This window comes from Hemicordylus capensis, chromosome 6, assembly GCF_027244095.1.
Source record: "Hemicordylus capensis ecotype Gifberg chromosome 6, rHemCap1.1.pri, whole genome shotgun sequence".
In the NCBI taxonomy this organism is placed as follows: Eukaryota; Metazoa; Chordata; class Lepidosauria; order Squamata; family Cordylidae; genus Hemicordylus; species Hemicordylus capensis.
The window spans coordinates 28,108,377-28,131,428 of NC_069662.1; the positions used below are offsets into that span (position 1 = coordinate 28,108,377).

Here is a 23,052-nt window from a genome sequence, read left to right on the forward strand (position 1 = left end):
AAGAAAGCTATTCGCACAACCAGCTCAACCTAAGCTAGAGCAGCCAGCCTGGGTTGGGCTGCTCATGTGGAGCGCCGGAATCATTCTTGATCCTGATGCTTCCACCCCTGCTAGCCCGACGTTTAACCCCAGCCTTTAACCAGGGTTAGAGGGTACGGGCATGCCCTCAACCCCAGGGATGGGTGTGTGTGTGTGTGTGTGTGCACCATGCTCATCGTGCAGTGCACTGTGGGATACCTGGAAGCCGGGACGCATTTTCCCAGCCAGAACTCCAAAGTGTGTCCCACACATGGACCATGTTCGTCTGGGGGGAAGGTAAGCTGGATCTTGCTCCCCCCCCCCGTGCCCTCTCCGCCTGCCATCAATGGTCGTGTACATGACCTTAAGAAATCCTCTTAAGCTGGTAGAACTAAAATTGCATCTCATACACACACACACACACACCCCTGAAATTAAAAATCTCGGGTGTGATTTCAATGGCACCAAATTCGGCAGGGGACAAAATTCCTGTGACCTTAATAGTTGTACAGAAGAAAGTGTTTGGGGACCAAACAAATCTAGTTAGGTACAGTACTTGCTATTTACACTAAAGCAGCAGATGTGCAAGGCATTGATTGCGACTGGGAACATGGCAGGGAGGAATAGAGTTGACTTCCCCATCATGGGTTCACATAATCATGCTAATGTTGGTAACCCACATTAAACCGAGATTAAAACGATTGTGTGAACCAGACCATTGTGTGAGGGCAAAAGGGCACAAAAAAGTTTTCTTTATTAGGGCCAAAAACTCTTCCTCCAAGACACAATTCCATGCTTTATACCTTTGGGGTAATTTTCCCTTTTCCCTTGCTGTCACGGCTGACTTTAGGCAAGCTTTATATCTATTCCTAGGATTTAAAGTGAAGAAAGCACCTGCTACTTGTTTCTTCCAAAGGTTTTAGATTTGCAATACTTTCTTCCCTTCACTTTCATGTAACAGGCTCTGGGTTAACCTATGGCCTTGCTACGCAGCCAAAAGTCAGGGGAAACCATCTTTGTGGGAAATGGTGAAGCTGAAGGTAGCAATGGGGGAAATCTGAGGCACTTTAACATTTCTGAGACATCAGCGCCTTCATGGGTGATCCATGTATGCTATCTTTGGGGATGGGGCCACAGCTCAGGAGAAGAGCATCTGCTTTGCATGCAGAAGGTCCCAGGTTCAATCCCTGGTGGCATCTCCAGGTACAGCTGTGAAAGATACCTGCCTGAAACCTTGGAGAGCCATTTCCAGCCAGTGCAGTCAATACTGAGCTAGATGGACCCAATGATCTGACTGGGTATAAGGTAGCTTCTTATATTCCCCAGCCAGCAGCTTGAGCTTTGAGGAGCATTGTGTTGGGGAAAACGTTACAGGCACATACAGGGTAGAATGAGACCTTCATTTTTTGCACAGTGAACATGTCGTTCAATGCACCCTCAGGTGGAGAAAGCTGGAATTTACCACACTGAAAAAAATAATCACCAAGACTTGTTTTCAATTATCCTACCCACGGTGATAAATTCCACCTCCCACCAACAAAAGGCACATTCTAAACAGGGGCGACCCTTCCATGAGGCAGGCTGAGGCAGTCGTCTCAGACATGGGGAAGGGTACAGAGTGTGGCAAATGCTGGGTCCCCTCCCCTTCACCATGCGGCCCACCCCACTGTCCAGGGCTGCTGCCTTTCCTCCACCCTGCTGGGTCACACTGATACACAGTGTTCAGTGACACCAGATGACGTTTTAATGCTTAAGAGCAAACATTTGGGTCACACAGAGGTTTTCTTCAGGCTTAGTTCAGACATGTAAATAAACCATACTTGTGGCTGTCTGTCTCTTCTAGGCAGAATCTTTACGAAGGTGGATTAAGCTAAAAATGGGTTTATGTGGGCAGGTAAGGTAGTAAAACTTTTACTGGATAAAGTTAAACATCAAAGTTGCATTGTTAGGTTGATATTTACTCCAATGTTTCTAAACATTCAGTGGCAGCCTGGAAGCCCTGTGGGCTGTGATATTCAGCTGCTGCCACTAAAGAGGAAGGAGGAGCTGACTTGCATGCCTGGTACAGGGAAAGGAATTGGGCCTGCCCGGAACCAATGATATCATCCACCTGTTCAAGGCCTCAGGGATCAGGCTCCAAGGCATATAGGCCCTACTCTGCTCCTTCTTCAGCTAAAGCTCAACAGTGGTAGACAGGTATGCGCACTCATCACACGTGTCACTGCCAAAAACAACTCCTGTGGTGTTTCAAATGTATAGTTTTTTTCATCATTCTCACAAACATCTGGAAAATGTTGCTTCATATGCTGAAGGAGAGTAGGTCTTGTGGTAGTGAGCATGAATGAGCTCATTCGCTAAGCCAGGTCTGCCCTGGTTTGCATTTGGATTGGCTATGTGAGCACTGTAAGATAGTCCCCTTAAGGGGTGGGGCCAAAGCTCAGTAGAAGAGCAGAAGGTCCCAGATGCCTTCCCTGGCATCTCCAGGTAGGGCCGGAGAGATTCCTGCCTGAATCTTTGAAGAAGCTGCTGCTGGTCATTTTAGACAATACTGAGCTAGATGGACCAATGCTCTGACTCAGTATAAGGCAGCTTCCTATTTTTAATTTTATTCTTTTAAGGGAGGACAGCTGGTCATATGATAGCAAGCATGAACTGTCCCCTTTCCTAAGCAGGCTCTGCAATTGAGTGCTGTAAGATATTCCCCTTAGCGGGTGGGGCCATAGCCCCACATAGACATCGAGTGTCTTTTTGCATGTAGAAGGTCCCAGATTCAATCCCTGGGCTGGGAAAGTCTCCTGCCTGAAATCCTGGAGAGCTGTTGTAAGTAAAAAGAAAAAGAAAATAAATAAAGTCAGTGCAGACAATACGGAGCTAGATGGACCAATGGTCTGCCTCAGTTTAAGGCAGCTTCCTAGATTCCTATGCTGGTTCTGATGTACAGGCTGAAACAGATAATGCCATTGGTTTATTCATGCACCTTACTCGTCACACCTTTTTGTAGGGTGAAGAAAGCATGAGATTTTAGGGTCACATCAGCATAACAGTGCTAAGTCAATATTTTAATTTGTGGGGGAGGGAGGGGGAGGGGGCACAGAGGGAGTTCTGAGTGACTTAAACATTTGCTTCCCTTGTTTAAAATGCTACTGGTCCTGATGGAGGTGGCTGGTATCCTAACCAACTGCAGGCATCAGGAGGGTCTGTGGGGACATGCCAGGAGCCCTCATGCAACTGCCCCGCTCCTCCTGTATTCATGCTGTTCCCCAAGAGGGCTAATACTTCCAAGCACTACTTCTGAGGATCAGAGGCCTGTCTCTGCTCTCACAGCGTACTTCCAAAGCGCAAGCAGCACTCAGAAGTATTCGCTCTCTTGCACAACCGGGTGAGTGCAGGACAGGGAGAGTTGTGCCAGAGCCCCTGGTGCATTCTTGCAGGTCCTCCTCACATTGTTCTTCAGGGTGTCAGCCGGTGTCGCTGCCTTTTTGGTTCTCCGCCTGTAAGATGAATATGGAGTCCCTCCCCCCACCTCCGTCATGTTTGTTCACAAAAGCACATGCTTAAAACACAGGTACCCGGCTCGCATTTGGGCCCCGCCTGCCCATACTTGCCTTTCTCCCCCTGGGCCAGCAGAGTTGGGCTGTTGTTGGCTGTAGCAGAGGTCCTCACGTTTGTGGGGAGCCAGTGTCCTGTGAGAAGGTGAGAGCCCAGCGCCTGTCCCTTGCTCCACTCCCTGTCTCGGGACAGGTGGCTTTGGCGGTGCAAGGCCATCTGCTGGAATGTGGCGAAGCTCCGGGTGCAGTCAGGGCAGCGATGGATCCCTCCAGGGTCCTCTCTGGCAAGCTTGGACTCCCCAGCATAAGGGCGCTCCCTCCACTGCTGGCCACTCTCCACTGCCCGGGCTGTGGCCTGCAGCCGCTCGGCACAGCTGGCATCACCGTAGCCCAGGAAATTGCCCGTACTGGCCTTGTCTGTGGGCCGAGGGGAGAGGAGGGAAGGGTAGAGGGCCTCACAACCCACAAGTAAGCTCTGTGCTGAGCGGCCGGGGCCTTGCCCTCTTTGTTCACTCTGGAGGCCCAGCTTGCTGAGATGAACCTTCATGTGGTTTTTGAGGAACCAGGGCTCCTTGAAGCCGCGCCCGCACACCTGGCACTTGTGGTCAAAGGAGTCTTTGTGCTTCCGCATGTGGCCCTTGAGGAACCAGGACTGGGTGAAGGCTTGGCCGCACACCTGGCAGCGGAACTCAGTCGGGGTGGCGGCCGCGGGAGTGGCAGGGGTGGCGGCAGGAGCGGTCGGTGGGACTGCGGTGGTGGGGACAGGGGCAGGAGGGGTGGGCGGCCTGGCGGCTGGAAGGCTGTGGGCCTGCTGGATGTGCCACTGCAGCTCCGCCTCCTGAGCGGCGGCAAAGGAGCACTGCCCACACTTGTATGGCTGGTGGAGGATGCGGAGGTGACGCTCCCGCTCGCCGGCAGTGCGGAACTTGCCCTTGCAGAAAGGGCAGCGGAAAGTGGGCTGCGGCGGGGGCGGGACGGGGGCGGCTGGCTCTTCCTCCTCCTCCCCCTCCTCCTTCTCTTGCCCTCGCAAAAGCGCCCGCTCCTCCAGCTCGAGCAGCAGGCGGCTCTGGTGGCTGAGGTGGGCGCGGGCCTCAGGGCAGTGAGAGCGCAGGTGGAGGCGCAGGCTGGCACGCTGCCCGGCCCGATGGCCACAGTAGGGGCAGGTGAGGGGGTAGGAGCCGGTGTGGATGCGGGTGTGCAGGGCCAGGATGCTGTTGAAGCGGAAACGCTTGCCGCAGATGGGGCAAGGGAAAGGGCGGGCCTCGCCTCCTGGCCCCCCTGGCCCGTTGGAGTAGCGTTGCAGGTCCAGCTCCCCGTTGAAGGCCAGGGCGTCCGCTCCATCGCAGGAAGAGGAGGAGGAGGACAGGGAAGGGAGGGCTACGCTGGCTGGGCTGGCAGAAGGCAACTGGTAATCTGCACCCTGCAGGAACAAGGAGGTTAAAAAGAAGTTAGGCTCGGAAGGAATTCTCTCTCGTGTCTTGTACTGTGTCCTTAAGTTCAGGCTCCACTGTAACAACAACTTGCTACTGAAGTAAAGGGAGTACTGCTAACCTACTGCAGTGAGAGGCCTGGCCTTTTGCCTTTCTAGGAAGCCGCCTGCAAACCAGTGGCTGAAATGCAGCCTGTCGACCAAACGCAAAACAAAAGCCCTTCTCTCCTTCTGGCAGGCTTCTAGAAGAAAGTGGGGGGTGGGGGTGGTGGAAAGAAGTTCCCTTCCTCAAGCAGAAGACCAGTAGAGTCCTGTTCAGACACGATGTTGTACGAGGGTACAGATCGATGTCTGTACCATGCTGCTTGTATTTGTGTGGATGGCTGTACCTGTGTTCGCTTTAAAAGTGAATCTGGGTGCAGGCCCCTCAAATGAAGGGTACAGATAGAAGGGCCGAGAGAGACTCCTGCCTGCAACCTTGGAAAAGCCGCTGCCAGTCTGTGAAGACAATACTGAGCTAGACGGACCTCTGGTCTGACTTGGTATAAGGCAGCTTCCTATGAGGCGGCACTTTTGGTGAAGCCTGAATAGGGCTTAAGAGTTTAGGCCAGTTCCTGCTCAGGGAGCAATCTGCACACTAGCAGTTGACACATAGCCAAAACATCCCTTCATATTTATTTATTTATTATGCCACTTTTTGACCAAAAAAAGAGTTCTCTACCTGACAAAAGAAATAAGAACAACATCAACAACAAATATTTATATACCGCTTTCAACAAAAGTTTCCAAAGCGGTTTACACAGAGAAATAATAAATAAATAAATAAAGTAAGTAAGTAAGATGGACCCCTGTCCTCAGAGGGCTCACAATCTAAAAAGAAACATAAGATAGACACCAGCAACAGTCACTGGAAGTGCTGTGCTGGGGGTGGACAGGGCCAGTTACTCTCCCCCTGCTCCATAAAGAAAATCACCACCTTAAAAGGGTACGTCTTTGCCCAGTTAGCAGGGGTTAGGGGTTAGATGGTTCCCATTCTCAAAAGGGCTCACATTCTAAAAAAGAAGCCCAAGGGAAACAGCAGCAGCAGCTGCCACTAGGAGGGATGCCGCATTGAGCTGAATAAGGACAGTAGCTCTCCTCTTGCAAAATAGCAGAGAGCCACCCCTTTGAAGGGTGCCACTTTCCCCAATTAGCAGGGCAGTGGCTGGCAGGGAAAAGGCTCTGTTTGCTTTTAGGGGAAAGGGATGAACAGAGGCCTCCTTCCAGCAGCAGGTGGGCCAACCTGCTTCTCTGACACTGAGCAGTTTGCAAACTGAGCGAAAACCAATAATTTATAGGTTCAGTTGCCTAACTTTATGCAAAGAAGGGTGGGTCATGGGGGCACATTTAGAGGAAGAGATGGCTAGACTTGTCTATGATGAGTCTAAGACAGGGAAAGACTAGTCAATAATAATCAAACTCAAATAATGGAATCTATTTGTTTTATTGTAGTATATGATTATATTGTACTTTTAACTCATATTGCTGCTTTGAGGTGTGGGTGAAAGGAGGTAGATAATTAACAGACCCATAACTGGGAAATGCAGTGGGAAGACATGCCCATAGGTTTAGTGGCCAACATATGGGTGGTGGTTGGGATGGGAGATAGCGTGAGAGTTTGGGGGCGCAAAAACCATTTGAGCTCCACCCCCTGCGCAGCCCGACTCAGCCAACCACTCACCTCCATGGTGCTCCTGCTCACATGCTTCAGTCCTTGATTGGTGAAAGGATAGCCAGTGAGATGTAAAATGGCATCTCACACCAGACAGGCAGGTAGGCGGGAGCATGAGCTGCAGGAAGAAGGTGGGAGTAGAGGGGAAAATGTCAATAGGAAGGCTCCGTTCTCCTGGGCATAGCTGCCATTTCAGCCGTTCACAATAGCTGGCACCGTCATGGATTTCATTCACAGAAGCTTCACCGGGACTGAAGACCCAGCCTGAGCTATGTCCACTGTGCCAGGGCTTAACTCCGGAATGTATGCTGTATTAGATGTGGAACCATTCCTGAACATGTGCAGAGTGCATTTTCCTCATCACTGAATGTTTGGTTTACCCAGGCATTTACATTCAATATATGGCTGCTTTATTGCTGCTGCTTTAAGTGTTGATTAGAACATTTTATAAGCTGCGGAGTTCCTTTTAATTTGTAGTTCTATTGTTGTTTTCATTCTGTTTTTGGTTTTTTTAATTATTGCTTTCTGTTTGGTTTCTGCTTATTTTTATAGTTGTGAGCTCCCTTCAAAGGTTTGTGTTGTTGTTTTTTTGACGAGGCAGGATATAAAGATATGAAATAAGCATATTCAAGAAAGAAAACACAGGAAATATAATGAAAGAAGATAGCTTAAGCTTTCAACTCTTGAGGCCCAAAGAACAGACAGCCCACAGAACCTAGCAAGAATTTTTGACATAATGGGTCTTGCCTGGGACGGCTTGCCTGGGATTTGCTAAAGCAGGACTGGTCCTAGTCCAGATGACTCAAGGAAAAAGCCAAGCAGTATCAACGGTTATACAGGTGAAACTCGGAAAATTAGAATATCGTGCAAAAGTCCATTAATTTCAGTAATGCAAATTAAAAGGTGAAACTGATATATGAGACAGACGCATTACATGCAAAGCGAGATAAGTCAAGCCTTAATTTGTTATAATTGTGATGATCATGGCGTACAGCTCATGAAAACCCCAAATCCACAATCCCAGAAAATTAGAATATTACATGGAACCAATAAAACAAGGATTGTAAATAGAACAATATCGGACCTCTGAAAAGTATAAGCATGCATATGTATTCAGTACTTGGTTTGGGCCCCTTTTGCAGCAATTACTGCCTCAATGCGGCGTGGCATGGATGCTATCAGCCTGTGGCACTGATGAGGTATTATGGAAGACCAGGATGCTTCATTAGTGGCCTTCAGCTCTTCTGCATTGTTTGGTCTCATGTCTCTCATCCTTCTCTTGGCAATGCCCCATAGATTCTCTATAGGGTCAGGTCAGGAGAGTTTGCTGGCCAATCAAGCACAGTACACTGTATACTTTTCAGAGGTCCGATATTGTTCTATACAATCCTTGTCTTCTTGGTTCCATGTAATATTCTAATTTTCTGGGATTGTGGATTTGGGGTTTTCATGAGCTGTACGCCATGATCATCACAAATATAACAAATTAAGGCTTGACTTATCTCGCTTTGCATGTAATGCGTCTGTCTCATATATCAGTTTCACCTTTTAATTTGCATTACTGAAATTAATGGACTTTTGCAAGATATTATAATTTTCCAAGTTTCACCTGTATACCGTCTGGTTTCTATGCTGCTCCTCTCCTGTCTTCTTTAGCAAGCAAACTCCACATTTCACTACACTGCAAGGAGAAGAGGGCTGGGTGGGTGAGTGGCAAAAGTGATGTCAGAGAGAAGCCTTAACTGCATCCTCTTTCACTCTTGTGGAACTGTTTAAAGAGACTGGCTGACATCCTGACAACATTTACTCACAGTCCCCATAGAAATTAAAAGGACAAGTTAGGCATGCCTAACTTATCTTTTTAATTCCAATGGGACTTCCTCAAGGAGATTAGTCAGGATGTCAGCCACTGGTAGGAATGCCTGACTGCAACCTGGCATCTCTAGCCTAGCTGTATGCTGCAGAAAAGGGCATATATTTACCCAAGACCTCAAACTGGGGAAGGAATTTCTTTCCTCATCTCAGATATGATGCTAGCCAAATCATCAATAAGAGCAAAATTCACCCCACTGAATCTCCTAAGGGAAAGGTGTGGGGTACACAGGCGGCAACTCTTGGGTGATCCAGTTTGGTACAGTGGCTGGAGTCCACCTTAAAGTTAAATTGTGCTGTTGAGTCGATTTTGACTCCTGGCACCCACAGAGCCCTGTGGTTTTCTTTGATAGAATACAGGAGAGGTTTACCATTGCCTCCTCCCATGCAGTATGATATGATGCCTTTCAGCATCTTCCTCTATCGCTGCTGCCCGATATAGTACCAGCGGAGATTCGAACCGGCAGCCTTCTGCTTGTTAGTCAAGCAAGTCCACCTTAGGAATTGGGAAATCCAGGTTCAAATCTTAGTTTGGCTGTTGAGTCCATGGGGTGATATAGTGGCCATTAGCCTAACCTATCCAAAATGCTGCTTAGAGATTGCTGGTGGGATACAAATATGGCAGGCTTTGTGTAACAACTCACATGTCACCAATCATTTCCCGAAACTCAGAATCATTTCACAGTACAAGTATTTGCATGTAAATCACCCCAGTACTTTGCAGAGTCTAGCAGAATGCACACCCACAGCTCTGAATAACAGAGATCCCACGCTTCCACGGAAACCAATAAAAACAGAACCACTCAGCTCTGGAACTAATGAAATGGGAGATGAATGCATTGCATTGGTATCACCTGCTACAGAAGGGCATTCTCCCAGCCTCTGCTAGCACCCTTTCCAAAAGAATAAATTGGAATCTTACGTGTGTGTGTGTGTGTGTGTGTGTGTGTGTAAGTGTAAGTAAGTGAGGCTGAAAAATGGCTCTTGCTTGCAACTCCTTCCCTCCCCCACAGCCATTAGTTGATTTATTAGTTGAGAGCCAGCGTGGTGTAGTGGTTAGAGTGCTGGACTAGGACCAGGGAAACCAGAGTTCAAATCCCCATTCAGCCACGATACTAGCTGGGTGACTCTGGGCCAGTCACTTCTCTCTCAGCCTAACCTACTTCACAGGGTTGTTGTGAGGAGAAACTCAAGTATGTAGTACACTGCTCTGGGCTCCTTGGAGGAAGAGCGAGATATAAATGTAATAACAACAACAACAACAACAAAAAGCAGCTTTACTGGGAACAGCCTATATTCTGCGACGATATCTATAACAACAGCAACAACATTGACAATAAAATTCAGCCATCCCAGGTCCTTGGGAAGGACTCGATGTCTGGATAAAACAAACCAGTCAATAACACCTGTCTGACTGTGTAAACAAGAAATAATAATAATAATACTATGATGCCATGGAATGTCCACAAACATTCTAATTTCTGAGGGTGAAGCTGTTAGCAATGGAATGCTGGCAAGTTTGCGGTGAGTAAGGTTTTGCATGAGGCAGGAGGGGCTACGAATGGCTGGCAGAAAAGGGATGGGAGAAAGAAGCAATGGGATGGGGTGGCTAAAGGAATAGAAACACAGTGGGCCAGGAGGCATTGAGCTAATGGAGGGAGCAGCAGAAGAAGCTAAGACCTGAGAGAAACAACGCAGAGAAAATGAAAAAAGGATGAAGCATGGAAGGTGAGGAGTGGTGTGAATGCTGGGGAAAGAAATGGCACAAAGCTAGGATTGCCACTTTTCTCCTGATAAAAGCTCCATGTTTTTAACAGGTTTATTGCACTCTAAATAACAGGCCTATTATATAGGAAGACATGTAAAACTGTACTGTATATGCGCCTCTCGTTAATGTCTGTCCTGCCCAAGTCTGAAACACTGATGCTGTAGAAGAGGAATGGCAGGGCTCATAAGACCCTAAGATGCATTCATGGGATGAAAGGCACCATTACCATAAGCAGGTGTGGCCTCACAGATATATCACCTAAACCTCCCCGCCCCCCACGCCCCAGGCAAAGCTGCTTCTTTTCTACAGATCTATGCATGTGGAAACCAACCTATAATTTCTGGCAGAAAATCAGGATTCTTTCGAACCTCTCTCTCCTCCTGAAGCAAAGCAACCTACAAGCAATATGATCCTCCTCTGTCATCTCCGCCCTCCCTACTCAGCAAAGGCAAGAATTGGAAGGAAGAAAACAAAGGGAAGTTCCAAAGGAGGATTTCAGCGTTTAAAAAAAAAACCTGTTGGGAAGCAACAGATTCCCCACCCCACCCCGCTATCATCTCTGGCTTCCTTACCATGCTTTAGATCTGGCCCCAGTCTTATCTTTCTAGATCATGTCATGGCAAGTAGAGACAATGGTTGCAGTGGCAGGTAAAGTGGTTTCAAAGGGTTTTTTCTTAAGAGCGTGAAAGCAGTGGGTGTGCCAAGCTACAGCTTCCTCCATGGAGTTGCTATATACCAGTTTCAGCCTAGTTGGTGCTGATGGGAAAGAGAACCCCAAAAAGCTGGTGCTCAGGAAAACAATATTTTACTTAGCTCTGTGAGTATGGATACATTCATACAACCTTGCCATTCACATGATGATTGTAAATCCTAATAGATACACAGGATTGAAATCAGGATGTGCTCTTGACTCTTCCCCCGCCCGCCCGCCCCTCCACCCATTCCTCACTGTAGGTGGATCCCTTCCCTTACCTGGCCTACAAACATGCACCCCACTCTCCAATGCCATTAATTAATTAATCTCCACTAGATTAATACAGCCTTTTATCCTTAAAAAGTTCCCATGACTCATACCCAGCTCCAAAACCCAAGAGGGATTTGGAAATAGGTCAGAGATTTAATGCACATTTTATTTATGCTTTAGTACTTATTGGCTTGTATTTGCATCTGGTTGCACTGATATCTTTTGATGAAAGGCGATGTATAAATCCATAACGTACATAAATAAATAAATATTTACGCAGTACTTCAGATGTCAACTGATTAAACTGTCACTTTATTTTGACTAATTACAAAATAAATCAAATGGTTTCTCTTTTTATCCTCACAACAACCCTGTGAAGTAGGCTGGACTAAGAGTTAGTGACTGACCCAAGGTCCCTCAGTGAGTTTCATGATTAATTGGGGATTATTATTTACATTTTATATCCTGCTCTTCCTCCAAGGAGCCCAGAGCAGTGTACTACATACTTAGGTTTCTCCTCACAACAACCCTGTGAAGTAGGTTAGGCTGGGAGAGAAGCGACTGGCCCAGAGTCACCCAGCAAGTATCATGGCTGAATGGGGTTATGAACCAAGGTCTCCCCATCCTAGGCTGACAATGTAACCATTACACCACTCTGGCTCTCTCATGCTCTCTTCCCAGGGGACTGTTGTTCTGTAGTGGTGGGGGCTTTCTAGCATAGAATTCTTAGCACTCTCACCAAACTACAATCCCCAGGATTCTTTGGGAGAAGCCACAGCGGCTGAAGTAGTGTATATCATCTATAGTCTTGCAATGTATTCTCTCTGGGTCTAATCTGATGTGGAGCTGGGTTTTAGGGCTTAGTATAATGTGTATATTAAGTATATGTAAAGAATCTGGACAGCTGGTGACAGGTTTAGTGTCATGCGGAAGATTTAAGAGTTTTGTTACACAGTGACCTGCTGCAAGATGAGCTTTTTACTTCCAAGAGCAGTGGTCTATGATGGGAAGTTGAGCCCTTCTCAGATGTTACACTAGCTCTAACCAGAAAGTATACTGTACAGGTGTCTGTACACCAGGCCTTGACAAATCTTCTGTGGATCTAAGAGCCAGCCCCAAAATTTAAAGCCGGACAACCGATACTTGACAAAATTGCCAGACTTAGTGATGGACACTATGGAGGGAGAGTAAATGGGCTTCTCTTTGTCCCCCTTACAAGTAACATACTTAGAAAGTCACATACAGGGCTGCTTAGGACAAATAAATATTTTATTAAATAACTACCTCTGAATATCCTTGTCTAGGCACCATGGCTTCCTAGCACCTGAGATTTTTCAAGCCCTGCCCTGCTATACACATGTACATGCTTTTGCGTGAATGACTGTACATACGTTCCTTTTAAAAATGAACCTGGGTGTAGGCCCCCTCAAGTGTGGGTACACATAGGACATGTACTATTGCAGGTGCATCTTCTATATCAGGGATTCTCAATGTTGGGTCCCCAGATGCTATTGGGCTTCAACTCCCATAATCCCCAGCCACAGTGGCCTTAAGTTGGGGATTATGGGAGTTGAAGTCCAATAACATCTGAGGACCCAACGTTGAGAATCCTTGTTCTAGATTATTAATTCTCTTAGCCAGCTGGCCATGGGGATGTGTGTCATCGCGGCGGAATTCTCAAAAGTTCTGCCGCGAAGGAGCGGCTGCGGCCCCCCGGAAAATGGTGGAGAGACAGAGAGGTTGCTGGGCGGGCGGCGCAGGCAGTGGTGAGTGGGGAACAGCCGGCGGGGCAAAGCCCTGGTGCCCGTTGGAGGCCGGGTCAGGAGGGAAACAGGTGATGGGGCTTCCCTGTTCGCCACCCAGGAGGAGCAATGGCGGCACCCTTTTCGGCAGCCCAGTGAGGAGCAGCTGTGGCGCCGGCAGCAGGGCAAGAGAGAGTGGGGCAGGAGGTGGGGGGAGGGGGAAACAGACGGCCCCAAAGAGCACACAGATGCTCTGTGCGGGGTCGGCTAGTTGAACATAATGTGTGAATAACTGGACATGCATACAGCTCTGTACAAGTGTACATTGTACACAGACTGTGCCCGCACTGAAACTGCAAGCAGGACTAGTGGTGGAAAACAAACATGCGTGGGGGGAGAAGGTCATCACAGCGACAGACTCTGCTCCCAAACCATGTGTGTTCTTTTCACCTGAAATGAACTCATGTAGGTCAGGAGTGGAACCTGCTGCCAAGATGCCCCTAACCTGCACGTTCATTTCTCCACACTGTAATGTCTCTGTATTTGTGTATGTAAGAAATAACATTTGTCTGCATGCCGACATGCACACTTGTTTTATTTGGCCCAGCCCACCAGTCAGATTAAAATTGGCATTGTGAACCCCAGTCTACAAAAACAAAAAAGGTTTCTCACCTCTGCATTCATTTACTTTACTACAATATGCATTGTATAAACACCTGAGAAAAATCCGCTCTTTAACCACTCTGATTTATGAGTACAACAAGCTGGCTAAAGTGTGTTAGGAGTTATCTGATCTGAGGTAAGTGGTGTTAAGCGTGTACCTTTAAAATCTTAAATACGAAGGAAAACGTTCTTCTTGTGACTATCTTGGCAGAAAATAGGTGTTTTCAGGTGTTTTCCATATCTTGGAAGCTAGCAGAAAAGGAAGTACAGTATGTGTAGGCAGGGCTTGGGTGAGAAACCTGCAGTCAGCTGTACATTCTAGGCATTTGGTTTTGCACAGGGGAGAGGGAAAAAAGATTGAAACCTTGGCTGACATTCACTGTAGGTTTGGGCATGTATGAATCAGAGCTGTGAATTCATACTGTTATCATGTGACCTCCAGAAGGGCAACAGACACCTCCCAGAAGAAAAGAGCTGAGAGCAACCATGATAAGTGTCTGTCTGGAGTTGATATCCACACTGTAAAACAATATCTTTCACGGAACTACGCCTGTGCGTGTATGAGTTTACTGGCTTCCAAGTTAAATAGAATATTGCTTTGGTTAAAAGAGAAAGCAAACTATCCTAGGTCTTGTTTCCACAAACAGCTCCTGCTGGTCCCACTTCAAACTTCCCATTGCATGGTTGAATGTTTCCACACAAAGGGGGTGGGGGACCCACAAATCTAGCATGTCAAGAAAGTTAAGGCAGATCCCTTCACCGTCATATAATGTAAATGTAAAAAACAAATAGCTAGTTTTCTGCCTGCAGGGATTTTTTTAAAATATGGAAGAGCATTCAGTCATGCCAACTCCCCACCTGCAGGTACAGTCCAGGAACGGTTTTACAACCATGTCTGTTGTTTTGTTTGTGTGAACTAATTCCCGGCGAAAGAGGTGAGGCAGTATATGTAACCACTGCATTTAGGTAGCCACATCACAAAGCTCTGTATTTGCCTGTCGTCTTGCAAACAGCCCTTCTTTCTACACTATATTATTATACTATTTCTAGATCACCTTCAAATTCTAGGTACCTTACAGAAAACAAAAATAGGAGACAGGCCCAGAGGTGCTCTTACCCCTGGACTTCAGGGCCGAAGTCCAGGGCCTCCACACCCCCTGGGGGCCTCCAAATCCACTTTAGTCTGTCCTGGGTGGAGTGGTCGCTGTGCCATGCCACTGGCACGCGCTGTGCTGGATGGCCGAGAGTGATTGTGACCTTCGCTGGGTGCTTTAGAGACAGAGAGGGGAGTGGAGAAAGAAATATGTGGGATGGGAATCTGTTAAGTTGCATGTTGAAATGTTTCTGCTAATGCCTATTTGCATAAATATCTCTTTTATCTTCTTACATTCTTGCGAATTCAGTTGCTGTTTGTGCCCTCAAGAAGCTACATGTCAAAAATACTGTGTGTGTGTGTGTGTGTGTGTGTTTGTAGGGAGATTATGCTTAACTTGCCGGAGTGTGGTGTGTGTGTGCGTGCCTCCAAAGGTCTTTAGGTCCAGGCTCCAAAATTACCTAGGTACACCTCTGTACAGGCCCTGCTCTCAAGTTTACCATCTAAGCAGGTTGTTTACAATCTTATGCCAAGAGTACACTTCACTTCTAATGTGAAGTGTGCAGCCTTATGCTGCTTTTACATTCTCTGTAACACAGATGGTGATTCTGCCCCCAAGGAAAGATTTACAAGCAGTAGCACATCCTAGGAGGGCACAGCCACATTACATACTGATACCTGTTTATACCAGTTTAGCTATAATGGCTTCTACATGCCCCGCAACAAAAGAATCATGGGACTTGTAGTTCAACAAAGATGCTAAGGATACTGTTCAAGAGACCTAGCCCTCCTTGAATCACTCTGCCTATAATCCCAGATTTGTATGTGGGGCTGGCTGGTTGTGGTTAGTGATGAAGTAGAGGCACTCTGCACATGTTCTAAAGCACTATTTTCGTTATCACTAGTTCATAGGCTCCAGGACCGGGCTTTGAGGCATTCAAAAACCGGTTCTTGAATTTAACCCTGATTTAGGAAGAACAAGCCAGGTATTCTCCTGGCTCCCTAATTATGGACCGCCCCACCGCTGAAAATGGTGGTCCCACATGAGGTGAAGGTATTGTGGACTTGCTCAGTGCCCAGCATTGCCCAGATCAAATAGCAGGCCTTGTTAGCAGGCTGGCCATGTTCATAAGCTTGCATAAAAGATAGCTGATTCATTTTGGCACACTGCCATACTGGGCCAATGGCAGTACCCAAATGACTAATCTTCTTTCTTTCTTTTCTTTTTAAAACCACTACATGAAGTCTTTTGGGCCTACTCAGTGTGAGGCAGCCTGCCCTGTCTTGCTGATTTGTGTATACTATTGGGGAGGAGGGGTTACACTTTACTGCACTGCAACTTTAACTAATGGGTGGTGTGTGCGCAAGGTACCCATTCTGTCTTGCTCAAAAGCAGACAAGATGGCTGCTACTTAGGGGAAGACACCCTCATGAAAAAGTGGGCAGCCTCCCAAGGGTCACCCCCCCCCCCCAAGAATAGGGAGGATGGCAGCAAGGCCTTCTTTCTGGCTGAGGTCGTCTCCCGCCAACTTCCAGGTCACAATGGGGGAAGGGGGACATATCCATGGGAGCGCGCCAGTCCCTTCGCTCACACCACAGTCCTGCCTTGGCCTGTGAGAGACAAGAGAGCGACTGTCCCAGCAAGACACAGAGCTGACCCCCCCTTCCCACCCCACATGCCCTGAACAAAGGGAGCAGCTGCCTCAGCAAATGCTCCAGTGCACATTCCAGTGGGGCGGGCGGGGAGGAAGGATGAGTAAAGGGTGCTGTTCCAGTGACTAAGGGCTACTGATCCCCCCCTCCCCTTCCCCCCAGACTTTTTAAGCCTTTTGAGTCACAACTTAGTAACGTTGGGTCATCAGACCTGCCTGAGTCTCCCCCCACTTTCCATCCAGTGCCACCGAGAGGGTTTAAAAATGAGGGTTGGGGGATCCGTGCCAAACAGCCTCTTCTAAAGTGTAGGAGGTGGGGGGGGGGCGAAGAGTACCCTGAAAATGGAGTGAGAGCATGGCCCCTTGGGCCCTCATCTCTGCAGCACCAACCACGATGCACAATCCCCCTAGCACGCCCCCCACCCCCGCCTTGGCTCCAAGCCACCTGCTCTAGGAACCCCCTCCATTCCTCCTCCCAGGGCTGCCTTCACCCCAAATGGCCCTAAGCGCCCCCATCCCGCCCGCTCCGATTTCCGTGCAACAGATTCCGCCTCCCCCGTTACAACTTGAGAGGTGCGCCCCCCGATCTCAATCATGGTCACGTGGCTCGGGGGGGGGGCGCGATGCGGAGCGGTGCGAGGAGAGGGATAGAAAGCGATGGAGGAAATCGTCCGGGTCATTCGGGGATAACGAAGCCTGAGGCCGAGGCCGAGCGATTTCCGTGCGCTCAGGCGGTGCGCCCAGAGCTTGGCCCGGTGCAGCCCCAAGGCCGGATGCCCCCCCGGGATGAAGACCGGAGCCTCGGCCGCGCTTCCCCTCCTGCCATGCACCTGCTCTGGGCGCCGGGGGTGGGGGGAGGAAGAGAGACGAGCGGTCGGGCGGGTTTTCTGGGGAGGGGGGCGCACGGTGGGCGGGCGGACGACGCGGCGCAGCGCAGCTACTCACCAGGGCGCACGGCGAGGCGGCGCGGAGGAGGGGGTGCTCCGGGGACCCGCCGCGTCGTCGGGGCTGGGCCGGGGCGAGCAGCCTCCCCGCCAATGGGGCTCCCCCCTCTCCTCCTCGCCTTCCCCCTCTCTCTCTCTCTCTCTTCTCTCTCCCTTCCTTCCTCCCTCCCTCTCTCTCGCTCCCTTCCTCCCTCCCTTCCATTGTACGGAGCCGCAGGCAGCGGCGGCGATTTGCATTTCTGAGCCTTGCGCGGCGAGGGATTGCCCGGCTCCATTGTGCGCTCTGGCTCGGCCGGGCGCGGAGGGGGCAGCCCTGCCCCGAGGGAGGGGGGCACTGGCTGGGGAAGGGAGCAAGGGAGAGACTAGAGGAAGAAAAGGAAAAGAGAGACACTCGTCTGGCACAGCCTGCTCCGTTAGGCCAGAGACAGCAACAGAAAACAAAATGCCGTAGGGGTGGCGGTGGGTGGCACTACCCTCGCCGTGGCCACGCATTTCTGCTCTGCCCTGGTGGCTGGGGAGGAGTGGAAGGGCCACTGGCTCGGGGAGGTGGGGAGAGAAACAGCACTCACTATGTAGCCTTCTGTATTAGGGCCCGGAGAGAACATACACGCGGATGGGTGGCACCACCCTGGCACAACAAAGAACCGTCTGTGCTTCCTAGTGGGGGGCATGCAGAGGGACACTAGATCTGGGGTGGGAGGCACAGGCTGCTCCCTGGGCGGTTGAGAAGCAGGACCAGGACATAGGCAAGAGTTTTCTACCCTGGCACAGCCAAGCAACAGTGGGAGCAGATTAGGGGCCACTGAATCGAGGAGGCAAGACCGGCCTTTCTCAGCCTGTTGTTGAGCCATGAGGGGAGGAGAGGGCAAGGCACCATCTTGGCACTGCAAGCATTGTCTGCTATGCTGTACCCCCGTGGGAGGGAATCAGTCTGGCACAGACTTCTGGAGAGTGCCATTTGCAGGAGAGGCAGGCAGTACTGCACTCGCTTGAGACCGCTAGCACAGCCTGGCATTGTCTAGCCTGCTGTACCATGATAAGGGATGGGGAAGCACCAGATTGGCATGAGCAGCTCGGTACAACCTAGTATTGTCTACGCTGCAGTGCCATGATGAAGGAAGGCGCTGGCTGGAAGCCCCCTATATTATGTTCTACCCTGGTTGGGGTTGCAGTCCTGGCACCGCCTGGCGTTTTCTATCCTGCCATGTCATCAGGGGGACAGGAGTCTCCAGTGGGAGAGACAGGAGCAAGCAAAATCCTCCACCATAGCCTGGCAGAGGCAAGCCTGTGGGCACTGTCAGGGGGATGCTACTGATGAGGAACAGTTGGGTCCTGTCAGGCCATGTTATCAATAGGTGGGATGTTGGCCTCCAGGCAGGAGGCCTGCTGTAAAGGCCTCTCAGGGTTGCTGCTCAGGTCAGCTCAGGAGACTGGGTCCTAGGAACAGGAAGATTCTGGTTGCCTAGCAACTACAGGTCAGGTTCTTATCCACCTCACTAGGCCTCTGAGAGAGTGGGGAAGGGAGCAAACAAGCCAAATACCTTTAAGGCAGGAAAGCCGCATCAGCCTGACATTGTATCCCTTCCCCACTCCTTGTGCGGGGAGCTCATCAGGGAAAGCAAGGGGATAAATGATAGCATGGTCATAAGTACCCTGTTTTGTCTGAGGGGAAAATAAGCAGTCTTGCTAAACATGCTCAGAAGTAACGACATTAACAATACTAACCATGCTTTTCCAGAAATGTCCCATTGATTTCAGTGCGATTTACTCTCACATGTGCATTTGATTGCACCCTTCAATAACTAACCAAGGGTTACAAAGGAGGTGTTTGAAGAAAACCTCTTCCCTATAACAAGCCCCTCCAAATCAAGGGAAATTCTAGAAAACTGGAATTAAACTGTTGAACCAATTTTTTTTTAAGAGGGGGAGGGGAAAGAAAAATGCTCCCGATGAATTAGATTTCATTTTAAGCTGATAAAGAGAAGTAAAGTGATGGGAAAACACTAACAGGTCCCTCTAGCTTAAGAACAGAAATGACTAATAGAGTTCAGCATGCTTTTTATATAAAATAAGGTCTTGTTAGACAAACCTGACTTACTTCAATAAGATTACATGTTTGGCAAAGGTAATAATTAATTTACAGAGACCCAAGGTGTTTGCTTAGTACCTTATGAGGACTTAAATTTGTGGGCAGCAGTAGCTAAAAAGCACACCTCAAACAACTTAACCTTTGGTCTGTTCCCATCTTCTTTTAGTTTTCCTATGAACAGCTGGGCCTAAAGAACCAAGCTGTGCAGCTTGCAGGTTTTAAAGCACTGCTTATTCCTATAAAATAATGCCATTTGTGCAGGGAATATTTTGTACAGAAGAGCAATAGTGTGAATCTGCTCCTGCAGTCTGAGGGCCAAACGACACATGATGGAACAATGGCACTCACCCAAATCACAAAGAAAAGGTTGGGGGGACTCCAATTTCAACAGCAAAAAGGATGCATGGGTGAGGGTGCTGAACCCTCCCCTACAGTCTCTTTCCCCAAGCACTTTTCATCCAGCAGAGGTCACTTCCAATATCATAGCTCAGGTAGGGAAGATCTGCTGCAGGCGGGGTGAGGGTTTTGCTCTATTCATCCACACACCCATACTGCTTTCAAAATCAAGCCCTCCACCCCTCTTTCACATGATTAAGGTAGCTTGTGTTTAAACACACTGGATTTCCACTCGTATCTGGTTTGCCCCTCAAGTGGTACAGCCCAGACACAGATTTACCACCCTGTACATTTTTCAGAACTAGGCCAGTTTTCTGCCAGCTTTGGCTTTTGCACATTCAAAACTACTTTTCTGCATTATTTTTGGCTTTAGTGATTAGGGCAAAGCACAAACTAGCACCAGTCTCATCAAAAATGAGATGTAAATGGAGGGATTAATTCTGATCCAACAGGGAAGGAGAGGTGTTACAGGTCCACAGCTCTTTAGTTGTGAGCTGGATAAAAGTATATACTGTACATCAGTACTCTTTAAATCACTGGAATTCGTATGGATTGGCTGCTCAGTATTTGAAAAAGGCCAAAGAGGAGGTTGTAACACAGAAACCGTTTTCAATGTCTGGATGGAAATGCTTGTAAGGTGTGAGTCTGCTAAATGGTGACCAGTCTCAAGAAAGCTACCTGTTCTTCAATCTAATCTGACATCATAATGGTTCCCACTAGGATTCACCAATTCTCTTCTTGCCTCTTTTTAAGTCCCCTGCTTATCTTTGTTGTTTTGGCAATAAAGCTCCTGCTCAGTGACCTTACCGTCTCCTTTTAATGTAGGAAAGTGTTTATGCTACTTCCAAATGAGAGGCCCTGGGTTCAAATGTGCACAAAATCTTCCAAAGGAGATAGATTAGCTGAAGAACTCAAGTGACCAAATCAGAAAGATGCAGACTGTTTCTATCTAATTGCAGAGTCAAAATGGAGGAGGTCCACTGAATATGCCACTACCCAGCTCAAAATATGGTCTAATTCATCAGCTCCCTGCAGATCAAATTTCCACAAACGAGAGCAGCTGCTCTGCAGAAAGGTATCCACAGAGCAAATAATTTCAGCTAACAAACCAAGGCACACACTACAAAGGAAGAAAACCCTCTAGAACAGGGGTTCCCAAACAGTGGTATTTCAGCTGTTGCTGAACTACAACTCCCATCATCCCCAACTACAATTGTTGCTGAGGATTATGAGAGGTGTAGTTCAGCAACATCTGGAGTACCACAGGTTGGGAACTCTTGCCCTACAGTCTCTTGCATTTTTGCTCACACTACTGAGTTTTTCACGTGGGAATTATCTGTGTATAAATGCTTTCCTCCATTACAACCATGTGGTAACGTCACTGCTTTCAGATTTTTATCATCTTTAAAACAAGCTGAAAGATGCAAGTAGTGGGGATGACATTCACATGTTCAGCAGGAATACGTGGATACAGTCCCAGAAGGGCTGTACATCTCAGATTTCAGGAGTTACTTGACTGAAACTCCCTGCACATAGGCTAGAGCCCTTTTCCTGGGCATGCTAATTTTCTGTATGTGAGGAGGTTTTGTTTTGTTATTTAATGCTGAGGAGCATTCAAACATGAATTCCCTACCTGCACAAGGAAGTGTTGTAGAACTGAGAAAGCTCTTATGTGAACCGCTGTAGCACCATGAATACTAACTGCACCATGCCTTTACTCTCATCTTCCTTGACTCAACTTGGACTACCCGCAGAGCACCTTACTTGGATGGAATGGGGTAAGGGTAGGCAGGTTCTTTTCCCAGTTGTCCACCTTACCATCTGTTCACCAACCCAGAGCCACCTTTTTCCTCCTCTTTTTCCTCTTTAGTTAACCTGGATGTGGGACAGGAAGTGCATCTGTAGTTGCCTAGCAACTGCAACCCAGATTCTTCTTTTCATCTTCCATCAGACTGAGCAAAATAGCAATTTGGCTAGACCGAAGTTGTGATCAGAGATTGGCACAAATGAGGTGGGCACCAGGCAAATGAGCAGTTTCATTACTCTCTGAGTATCACCTCATTTGATCAGTGGATGAGGGCTGACTCTACAGAATTCCTTCCTCCCAGCCTACAACTCAGCCTGAGCCAGTACAGCTCCTGGGTTTGGCCTTCTTTGCCTGGTATACAACTCCTCTAATCACCAGCAGCATTGGCTTGGCCAAGAATCTCCCGTCCTTTCGCAGGCCGAGAAAATGGGAAAGGCACTGGATGGGTACATCAGGCAGGACAGAGCCATCCCAGGATAGGATTGCAGCCAAGGAGTTTGGGTGTTCCTAAGGGATGGTGGCAAAAAGTAGCGCTTGGGAGAGCCATCGGGCCACTTGATAGGAGCAAGTCACAGTATTGCTGGAAACTAGTTCCCAGGCATGTCCCCCACCCAAGGTACTGGAGGGCTCAGACTGTCCTGTTCCCAGAGCCTCTGGGGATTGCATCCTGCCTTCCATGGCTGTTTGGGGAGAAGAGCTTCCGATGTAGGCTCCACACCCAGTGCTGCAAAAGAAACAAAGACAGGTAAGTACCCAGATGCAAAGACAATACACCAAGCCTCTTTTTAAGTAGCTTCACCGGTTACCCATCAACCCAAGATTCTAGTCCTCATTTTTATAGTTTATACCTGATTCCCTGCTACCCTAATTCCAGTTTTCCTTGCCAATCCCTAGGTCTCTTCTGTCCTGGTCTTTTCTACCAAAAGTAAATTCTAAGTCTCCTAACAGGGACAGTGTCACTTCTGTACGGCACTGTGTAATAATAAAACTCAGTCTTTCATAGCACATTTTTGGTATTCAGATCTATTCAACCTAGATAGCTCCAATAATAATTACAATGACCTTCCAAGATAGGTCAGTATTATTTTCCCCAGAGATCAAGTGGAGGGATGAAGCTGGGAAATACTCGCATGCCTAAAGTCACTTGACAAGTCTATGCCCAAGGTAAGATTTGAATGAGTTGCTTCCCAGCAAACGTTGCTCGCCAACATACTACACCAGCTCTGTAGGCACTGTGAAGAGCTGTCTCCCATTTAGAAAACTAAACAAAAATTTAGTTTAAAATAAGTTTATATTTCTCTATGTTGCTTGGTCTAAGAAGGTTAGTGAGTTAAGCATGGCAACCGTTGCCAGGTA

The 23,052-nt window shown here is 48.3% G+C and overlaps 2 protein-coding genes across 7 annotated transcripts in view; both read right to left on the bottom strand.

The window, feature by feature from the left end:
* ZNF219 (zinc finger protein 219) overlaps positions 1–17,896 on the bottom strand; it is a 47,457-nt gene extending 29,561 nt beyond the window's left edge. Inside the window, exons 1-3 of one of the 3 annotated variants that reach the window (XM_053258944.1) lie at positions 17,406–17,896; positions 6,716–6,824; positions 3,624–4,986 (exon numbers count right to left, since the gene is read on the bottom strand). In XM_053258944.1, coding sequence (XP_053114919.1) covers positions 3,624–4,986; positions 6,716–6,721 — 1,369 coding nt within the window. In that variant the 5' untranslated portion in view covers positions 6,722–6,824; positions 17,406–17,896. Of the gene's footprint in view, positions 1–3,623; positions 4,987–6,715; positions 6,825–9,222; positions 9,591–17,405 lie in introns of those variants that run through there. The other 2 variants (XM_053258942.1, XM_053258943.1) reach the window with 2 other exon arrangements.
* A 1,553-nt stretch (positions 17,897–19,449) lies between these two features.
* The window catches only part of ARHGEF40 (Rho guanine nucleotide exchange factor 40), a 49,615-nt gene continuing 46,012 nt past the window's right edge, over positions 19,450–23,052 (bottom strand). For all 4 annotated transcript variants that reach the window (XM_053258947.1, XM_053258949.1, XM_053258946.1 and 1 more), the window contains one exon: positions 19,450–22,420. In XM_053258947.1, coding sequence (XP_053114922.1) covers positions 22,325–22,420 — 96 coding nt within the window. In that variant the 3' untranslated portion in view covers positions 19,450–22,324. The remainder of the gene's footprint in view (positions 22,421–23,052) is intronic.